General features: G+C 37.6%; 1 protein-coding gene across 1 annotated transcript in view; it reads right to left on the bottom strand.

Annotated features, from left to right (window-relative positions):
- The window catches only part of PARP8 (poly (ADP-ribose) polymerase family, member 8), a gene marked incomplete at both ends in the record, with an annotated part of 58,710 nt that extends 48,945 nt beyond the window's left edge, over window positions 1–9,765 (bottom strand). The window contains 4 exons of the mRNA XM_008941822.1: window positions 626–703; window positions 3,111–3,181; window positions 4,477–4,566; window positions 9,728–9,765. Of these exons, the coding sequence (XP_008940070.1) occupies window positions 626–703; window positions 3,111–3,181; window positions 4,477–4,566; window positions 9,728–9,765 (277 nt within the window). The remainder of the gene's footprint in view (window positions 1–625; window positions 704–3,110; window positions 3,182–4,476; window positions 4,567–9,727) is intronic.
- Window positions 9,766–10,124: the final 359 nt, after the last annotated feature.

Here is a 10,124-nt window from a genome sequence, read left to right as displayed (position 1 = left end):
CCTACACATAAGAGAATGTAATAATAACTAATTCTGTTGAGGGAACAAGAAGGAAAGACACAGAGCAGTACATTAATACAAAAATATGCAGCATTTTTCAAGGTGAGCTCAATTGTAGAGCTCAGAAAAAGAACAGGCTACTGCCTAGATCAAAATTGTTTTGTAATAACCATTTTTACCATTACATTGCAAGTGCTCTTGACTTTACAAAATGGCAGTACTCCAGAAGGAAACAGACTTGGATCCAGCCTGAATTCCCATTTGTATCAATAATAGGGTAAGCTTTAAAGAGTGAATACCTATTTCCTGGAAGTAAGCAAATGGCTTCTCTTTTCAAATGTTCTGAAGAGTAATTTTTTTTTTTTTTTTTTTTGTTGTTCTAATAGCTTTGCACACATAAACAAACTAATCTTACTCCAGTATTCCAGATTTGATATAATTATATGGTACAGTACATTAAATATTTCTGCTACAGAATACTATGTATCCATACACATAGCATTCTATTTGAAGTTGAATAAACATACAAAATTAATTATCATAAATTTAAAATAGAAAGAACAACAGAAGCCTTCAATTTTTTTTTTTTTTTTTTTGACACTTGTGCAAAACTTTCCTTTGTTACCTGTCCTCCATAATAAAATTCTTCAGAATCATTATCCCCTTCAGAGTCTTCTTCAACCGTGCTGTTGTGCCACGTCTCCTTTATGGAAAAGGAAAGTTAACAATGATACAAGTAATATGCATATCTTGCATAAAGTTCTAATTATAACTACAGGAAATCTTTTTTTTCCAAAAAAGCTCACAGCATCCTTTATTAAGAGATCTTTCAGCATCATTTCTCCAGAACAGTACTATGGGCTTGTTCAGTGAATCATCAGACAGAACAAGCACCGACTAACTGGATATATAAAAATATGGTGATGACATGTTGAAGAAATAATACTTTGTCTGCCTACAGACACAGTACAGTATTTTAAGGAACCAGGGATTTCAGTAGACTATGTGGGAATACTTCACTTTGTGTTTTTGCTAAACAAAGCATAATGTACCCACCAAGACATATTCTGTGCTTAATTCATTCGGTGTTTCAGTGACCTAACAAAATGTTAATTTACTTTCCTCTGGTAAATCAGTTCTAACAGTTTAAGGAAGTTATTCAAGTGCAACACGGAATCTCTTCGGTTTCTTTCTGTGAAAAACTGACACATTGCTGCTTAATTATTTTTTTCAACAGAAGTTCCAGCCTGTTGCCAGAAAAGTTGAAACTTAATTTTCTGAAGTAGCTCTGGTCTGAGACTTTGAAAATTAAGGATTAGAAAGTAATATGCTTACCCAAGTAAAATGTGCTCTAAATAAGCTGTTCTGTGAATAATTGCACTCAAGTAAATAGAACTGATCCTGGTACAGACTGCAACTCAGCATGAGCTGAAGTGCTATATTCTGCTTCCCACCAATGGAACCTTTACTTATAATTATGTAATTGCTTGAAGATATTAATTCTTGATTCCCACAATCCATGTGTTTCTAGGCCCTTTGCTGACAAGGATCCCCTAAAGAACACCTGTTAAAACCACAGTTCTACACTTCAACCTGAACATGATGTACTGACTGCTTATTTTGTATTTATCTGCTGTACAGAACTGCCATAATGGAATTGAAATCACATGTACAAATAAAATCATTGAAGTCACCCCTAAATTCCATATATTCAGAAATGTCATATATACCCTTATCACCAATTACTATGGTCAGACATTCTAATCCTATTTCCTTACCTTTGCCTCTAAATTCCTGCTCTACTCACTGTATGTATACATAGAACAAAAACTGTATTTCAGCTAATTTTACAGCAATTTTCTATGACAAGACAAAAATAATTTCTGCTTTCACTTCACTAAAAAGAAACAAAATTACTTTAGTCTTCTTTTTTTATGATGTTAGCTCAAGGGGAGTCTATGTTAAAGCAGAATTCAACTGAACAAAAATTCAACATGAATCAAAGAGAAAATAAACTCTCACATTAGAATAGTGGCAAACCTATCTTATCCTAACAAAACCTCTAACTGTCCAGCCAATAGAAACGGTCCGTGTTAGAGACTTTTTTTTTAAAAGAGGTTTTCAGTACTTTATTTTTTAAGTACCTTGTTAACTAACAACAAAATAAAATCTCAAATTCTGTCCCATAGAACCTAACTATATCTCAGGGTTTTAATTGAATAGATGAATTCTTCCTGCACTTGAATCTTTCCACTGTTGATCAAGCACTGAATGCAATGATGAGGCAGTAGAAGAAAAGTATTTCCAGTGCAGCTTTTTATATCTAATCAGGTTTCATCTACTAAAAAACCCCAACCATATACACTAGCATATCTTGGCATGCTTATTTCCCCTTTCCAGGATCAAATAGAGATTGGAGCTTAAAAAGCAGTTATCAAGAAACTCAGCAACCACAGTTACCAAAGAAAGCCTTCAAGTCAAGCACTTCAGTTCTTCATACAATGCTCAATCTCCTGCTTGGGAGGTAGGAACCTGTGTGGTCCTTTCTTTGAGCCCATAATACTGTCAGGCCCTGTAGACTTCACATGAGTGCCACTTAGTATTGAGTTAATGCCAGTGACCCATGTCAGAAGCACAGCACAAATACAACTGTGACTGGAAGGTCTTAATACTCCAGACACTACTTATGGTGAACAGAATCATGCAGAGGTCTAGAGCTTCCAGTGGGCCACACAAAGAAGCAGCGAGCTAATAAATGGGATGTGGACCTGCGTGCAAGAGTTGGTTAAAAGGTAATGGCATCACAGTCTACATTCCAGGAGACCTCTGTTTTTAAGGCAGACAGGGTCTTTACAACTCCTGAAAAAAAATGAAATACGTCAAAACTGTATCTTCTAGGAAGGGAGCATTCCTATCCCAACTAAGTGATTCACTGGTTAATCCATGTATGAAACCCAGAGAATCATGCTCATCTTCTAAAATGTGTAAATTTGTACAGTTTGCATATGGACAAATCTGACAGGAAAACTATATGAAGCATTCATAGTTTAGTTTTTTGTGCTATTTCTTTAAAAAACTTCTGTTAAAATATGCATGTAAAAAATACATACCTCTCCATTCTCCCTCTGCAATTTTGATTTTATGGATAAGCAATAGTTGACATCACTGGTTTTCCTTAATTCTTAAAAGAAAAAACAGGGAACATCTGTGAAAAATGTGAATTAATTTTCCATATGCAGACTTGAAATACTTAGTTGCAGCAGGAGAAGAAATAAGGAACAAAAAGTGACAGATATGAAAAGCATTGAAGAGTTTACAAAACAAGAGTCTAAAATTAAGAAGCCCCTATGTCTCAAAAGACTCAAAATTTTAACTGTGAAATGAAACTCAGCTACTCCATCTAGATTAGTTTTTCCCGATATGTGATTTACAATTTAGTGTCATTCATTAATTTTGTATACTTTATAAATGAATGAAAAATCACAGCCCATCAGCAAAATTAAATCAGATCAACTTCTATACAAAGCATACAGTTTTATTCTATTTTAAATGACAGGCTTTGTTTTTTTAAAAAATTACAGAAATATCTGCAAGTAAAATTTATCTTACACTTCTGACTATGATGGTTAGTTTTTGTTTTGGTGCCACTACACCAACTTTGGTAAAATTATTCTTGATTTACATCAGTATCAATGAGATCAGAGACTGAAGATCATACTGATTTTCCAGTGGAATTCAAAGTAATTCTGTGTTACGCAAAAAAAGCCCTAAAGCGTTGTAATAATAATAAAAATACCGCAAAGTCAAGTGTTCCTATCTGAAGAACTGCCAGAATTAAGACTGCTCTATGCAGTTTCTCCTGCAGCCTGAAATCATCAGGGAATCTGTCCGCTAAAATTTAAAAAGTCTCTATGGAGTATGCACAAATATTTATTATATATTGCATGAAAGTGCATATATGTCTGAAAAGCATACTGTTTCACATGTCAAATACTTCTTGAAAAGTACAGAAATAATTTCAAATGAGAGGTTCCCAAAATCACTGGGATATTTTTTCTATAGTCTAATTTAGTGAAACAGCTGAACCATTTTGTTTGAAATTTCCTGAAATGATTCACCACAGACAATGGTAGTTATAGACTGTTTCATCTCTGACGGTGAAGATTTAGTGATGTTTTAAGCCAGTGAGTATGAAAACTTATGATTGGGAAGTACTAAGCACCTCTAACTATATTCAAGGAGAGTCACTTTAGCATAGACTGCAAGGCATTAAAAGCATAAAATACATTCTGCTTGATCCCCAAAAGAAGTAATTTCTTTTATTCTGAAAGGTAGGACAATTCACTACAGCAAGACTGTGAGAAAAAACAGTCTGTATAGCTGCACACAGTAACGTAACTCCCTTCAAACTGAGGTGACATCTTGTCCTTCCTCACAAAATATGAACTTGATAACACACTCAGGACATAAAATTACCTGTAGCTATTTGGTGGAAAATTACTGGAATTGGCTCTGTTGTAACTAATACATCTTCATCGTTGTCAGAACTGGAAACGTAAGTGTTGTCTACAAAAGAAAAAAAACCTTGCATGGTGAAGTCCAGCTGTGCTCTGCCACCTGCTTCCCACACAGCCCCTCCCACCTCTGTACCATTAGGAACCACTCCTCAAAGGGTTAGGGAGGCCGAGCATATCACCTTCCTGGTGTGTTTTGTTTGTTTGTTTGTTTTTTTCTCTTGAGAATGCTAATAAAAAAAAAAATACCAAAAGGATGGACGATTCAGACTCAAATTTTATACAAGCAAACAACTGGAGTCTGATGTTGTGGCATTTGTGAATCACAACAAGCACTGCCCTGAACTGTCCCAGAATGCTTACAAGGGTTTGAGCCAACCTTTCCCAAAGTGTAGACTTGTTCTACACTTTTTGCTACACCTGACACTGAAACTCAAACTAGATCTGCTGTGCAGAGTGAAGACTGCATTCAGACCTGGGTGTTAATGGCCCATTATGCAAAATACCTGTGCCTTATTTTGCCTAGTCACATAAAGGCTCTTTGAAGTATCTTCTAATCAGTGGATAGCCTTTCTTGTGGCTGATTCAGGAAAAAGAAAAGATAATTCCTCCCACTTAAGAAAAATCTTCGTTATGGATATGAATATGGAAAGTCTACCTCAAATTTTCTTACAAAATGTCAGGATTAGGCTGAGAGGGGTGTGTGTTGCTGTTTTTTTTGTTGTTGTTGTTTGTTTGTGTGATTTCTTTTTTTGCCTTCCAACTAAATGTTTAGTAACAACAAACAAGGAGCAGCAAATTTTTACACAGTATTTGCAGAAGCTAATATTGCATGAATTGCTGAACTGCCTATGAAAATAATATTTTGTTTCCTACTGATTTGGGCCGAATTGAAACTTATGTTTTAGAGCAGAAAGGCTGATAAGATAATAATGGATAAAGAGACAAATTAGAGAATTGAAACAAGAACTTGACCTATCATAATTCTGAGGACTGTAGTCCCACACCAGCAAAGTGCGTGAACTCACATGTAATTTTAAGCATACTGCTGCCATCTCAAAGCCTTTGACCACAGTGATTCCAGTGAAATGTCAAAGATGTTAACAGTAATTGAGCAGGAAATTCAGCAATGTTATTATTTGTATTACGGAGGTTCTCAGAAGCCTTTATGAGGACAAAGCCACATCGCTGCCACCCTTTTCTCACAGCCATGGCTGCCATACTGCCTTTGCAAACGGGCAGCTCCACTGTCGTACATGGACAGGCATGTGAGGCCTTCCCAGCCCACCGCCTATGAAACGGCCCTTCTGGCACATTCACATACATCTGCTGAGTCTGACACTACCCCACACCTTCACTTTCTTCCACTCCTGCGTGTTCCACAAGGCAATCTGAGTGATCTGCACTCGGCTCCACATACATATATTGCACACAGGCAATTGCTGCAGGGGCCCGACACCAAACTTCCCTGAGTACTGCACTTCAGTGGGCACAGTCAACCTGCTCGATCAGCTCAGTCTGTGTCTGCTTGGCTGTGTGCTTGGCACAGGGATGTGTTGTAAAGCCAAAGCATCATGTGAAAAAATTTGGGTCCCTTCAGCTGTCTGCCAGCATCCACTCCTTCTCCCACTTTTGTCTCTCAGCAGGATAGGCTGTGAACTGTCTCTAGGACAGCTGTACCTCACCCTCTCTACAAACTCCTACCTTGCCTCTACTTTCGTGCTGCATCTTGTTGTCATCATTTCACTGTCAGCCTCTTCCTGGCCCATTTCTTTCCCAGGTTTGGGAGTGTAACTTATTGCTCGAGAGGCTAATGAGCTGGAGTAAAGGCCACCATTTGGCTCTGAATATACCTAACATCATATATATGGAAGGAGGGAAAGGAAATTCATGTGCTAGAATTTAACAGTGAGTGCAAAAGCAGGAAAAACAACGTGCTGTACAGAACAGACAATTACCAAGATACACATATATGGAAAAAAGGACTGTTCAATTAGAGGTTTTATAGATTTTAATTATATTTTTATGCCCACCGTCATTCTTTCTTGGCAGCTGGACAGTACAATTTTCACTGCTAAGTTTTTGTTTTCCTTTTCTCTTTGGCAGCCATTAGAGTTTTCTTTCTTTGCTTCCATCAGTCCAATGAAACTTGAAATTAAGATACTGGGTTTGGTTCACTTTCTTCAACACTCAGTTTCTAACACATTACACACAGGAACACCTCTCTCAAGCAGAGGACCTAGTGTCTTGACTTAGTGGAGGGATGTAGCAAACCACTTGCTACCAAACTGGTTCTCTCCATCTCTGCTGCAATCAAGTTTTAAGAAAAGGAAGTTTCTGTTAACATGTCTGTAACCCACAGATCACTGGGATGAAAGACTACAGCAGTTCTACAAGTTTATTGCAGACAACACGTATCACTCCAAACATATATTCATAGCAAAATACTTGATGCTGTAACAGTTCTCACAGGAGTCATGATCCACTCATATTAATGGGACTTTAGTCTACTCATTGATGTTATATTCTGTAAGTGTTCCTTAGGAGCATTATTTTTCCCCAGTTGTGTCAATGTTATGAGAAAACAGTTACACAGATATTTTGCTGGAACTGTTATTACCTGCCTCTAAAATGTTCAGTGATAATTTCACAATTTTAGTGATGCATATGTAACTTTGAGATGTTACTGTCTCAGCACTACTCCTATGAAGTTCTTCTGTGTGCCTTTGTGAGCATATTTTTAGCTTTCACTCATAATTATGAAACTTTTAAACACCTTCCATACTGAAATTTGTCATGTCATATTACAGTTCCCATAGGTATGATTTAATGCTCAGCTGTTCATAATGAAGCAATTCAGCATCAGCTATGCACTGTTATCAGAGCCAAAGTGATGACACTGCATACATAACACCAATGCAGGGAGCTAAAGTATGTGCAGTACCCAAAGCTATTCTTATAGTACATAAAATTTACTTACAATGGTATTGCTTTTGGCTGAATTAACTTTATTTGTATAGTAAATTAATCTCTCCCATCTTCATATATTTATTGCATGCATTAGCAATTTATCTAATGTTCAGCTCTGACAGAGTTCTCCTAGATTTCCAAATTTGATCCACTTTGCATTACAAACTCTTCACCTCTAGAGGATACGACTTTAGTATAGCTATGCACTAATGGACTTAAACCTTGATCAGTAGGGATTTATCCTGTGAGAAACTTAATTTGATGAGCACGTGCTGCTCCAAACTCTATCCACTAGCAGCAATACTTGAGGATCACTTTCCAGTTGAAGAGGACATCAGCACATAGCTTCCCAGACTTGACACCACCGCACCCTGGTGTGTCCCTGAAACATCCCTTAAAATACATGCCAGAGAGGAGAGCCACAGACAGTAATAAGTTAGAGATTTAGGACAAAGACAGGAGACAAAGAATCTGGCTCACCAAGTCAAAATTGGTATTTTTAGGATCAAAGCTGTAAAATGGCAAAGAGTTATTATTCCTAATGTACTGAACACCTCTTCATCACGAAGCACACACAAATCCTGCAAAAGCTTGAGATAGGAAAGAAATCAGGTCTTCCAAAGCCTTGAAGGGTTATATATTAATCCGTAAACATGTGCAGCCAGTTTACATCTGCCCTCATCAAATCAACGACAGTGTAAAATGTTCAAATTCTATATGCCTTTAACATATAGGGGGTGATGGCACTAGGTTTTGGAGTCACCAAGTCACTCAGGCTTGTAGGCTGTTAGGACATGCTGCAAATAGCATTTATAAGGGAAGTTTGAGGTCCATCAGACAGAAGAGTTTGCCAGGAGATGAGATCTCATGTGCTGTGGGAGTATCTGGTGGTTCGGTGCTCCAGCCAGCCATTCAGTTAGGAGTTCCCAGAGATCAAATTTTGTGATCTTTAATAAAACAATCTGTTCATAACATATGATGAAGACTTTTTTTTCAACTATTTGTGCCTCCTTTCATTGTCAGATCACTGGAGCAATCAGTAAATCAATTTATCACTTGTATGACTATGCATTTTATGAATCTCTCCCCTTACTACACGTTGAATAGACTATTATTAGAAGCAGTTCTCTCTCCAGTTTTTACTGGTAAAAAAAATCTATCTCTCATAAAATTTGTTAGCGTTCTTTCACATAAACATGGTATTTAGTATCACTGCTGATGCTAACTTCTCTCTAGATCTGCTTCAGATCCTCTTGTGTTTTGAACAGACATTGTCTACTGCTTATCAGTGAAGAAGATCAAAGCCTCACTTCTCTAGTGATTCTAAAAGAAACAAGAAATATTCCTTTCAGAAATATTACAGAGGTCATATGGCTAAAGATCAAAAAAGGCCAGAGGGCTTCATACCACTCATGCTGCTTACGTTATTAAATAATCCCAGGTGCAAAATATGTAATATGGTGCAGTGCAATGGTAATAACATGTACCTTTACTTGCACAGTGCCTGTTTGCCCTCATCCATGATTCCACCTCCTGCATCTGCTAACCTCTCTGCCACCTAAAGTATCTATGCAGTCTCTTTGTGAAGGAAATCAGGGAAATAAGCTAGCTGAAAACTAGCTTTGCCTTTGCCTGGTTTTCTTTCATATGAATAAATCCCCTTGTCTAGATTGGAGGCACAGTTGCACAAATGCTTCTCCCAGCCCAGCTCAGAGAGGAAAGGGAGGCAGGTCTGATGAGCAGCCAGGAACAGCTTTGTAACCTTACGTTCCCAAAAACATACCCGTCCACAAACCCTTGGCTCCAGCTGACCCTGAGAAACATCAATGCACGGTCCACAGGCTTAACTTGCAGAACATGAGTAGTGTCATTAAGGTCAAATGCAGAAGTGATTTGCTGGCCTGGTGCCAGACTGCTCAGCCTCTTGAAAGATCAAGCTTTATCTGCTGTGCCAAAGAGGAGCTGGGTACTTGCTTGCTTCTATCACTGTTGGCTCCAGACATGGAAAGCATCACAAGCCTCAGTCTCTGTAAACTTGTGAACCAGGTTTTCTCACCCTGACCTAGCTGATAAATGATGTCTGAAGAGGAGAAACGACTGTGAAAATAAACTAACTAATGGAAAATGATTAGCCCAAGGATGCACCTTGAAGACATCAACACCCTTCCAGATATTCTCATCTGAATACAGCAAATCGCAGTAACGCGCATACATGTGGCATGGGCAAGAATGTTGCACTGTACCTGGGTAATCCTCAGAGACATGCACTGAATAGGATACACTGTGAAAAGAAAAAAGAAGAAACAGCAGAATTAATAACAACAACATTAACTGCTAGCATAACACTTTTCCCCTGCTCCCGTATTATTTTATGTTTATTTACAGGTTCCTGACAGTTTCCAGGACAGAAGGTAACAGCTGTTTTGATGGCTTTTGAAGTGCTCAGCTGAAAAAAAAAAGAAGTGTCATGCCCATTTTGAAAGCTTGCTTTGCTAAATTGGCACATCCTGATTTCAACCTTCTTAAAAAGAATATCAAGACTGTGTTATATTAACTTTACAATAACATTTCACAATATCTGTACTTATGCTAAAAAAAAAAAAAAAAAGGAAGTTTTTACAAACCAGATTTAAAAAACCC

The sequence above is a fragment of the Merops nubicus genome, unplaced genomic scaffold (assembly GCF_000691845.1).
Source record: "Merops nubicus isolate BGI_N331 unplaced genomic scaffold, ASM69184v1 scaffold19176, whole genome shotgun sequence".
Lineage (NCBI taxonomy): Eukaryota > Metazoa > Chordata > Aves > Coraciiformes > Meropidae > Merops > Merops nubicus.
Note: the sequence above shows the minus strand (reverse complement) of the source record. Positions and strands in the feature narration are given on the sequence as shown.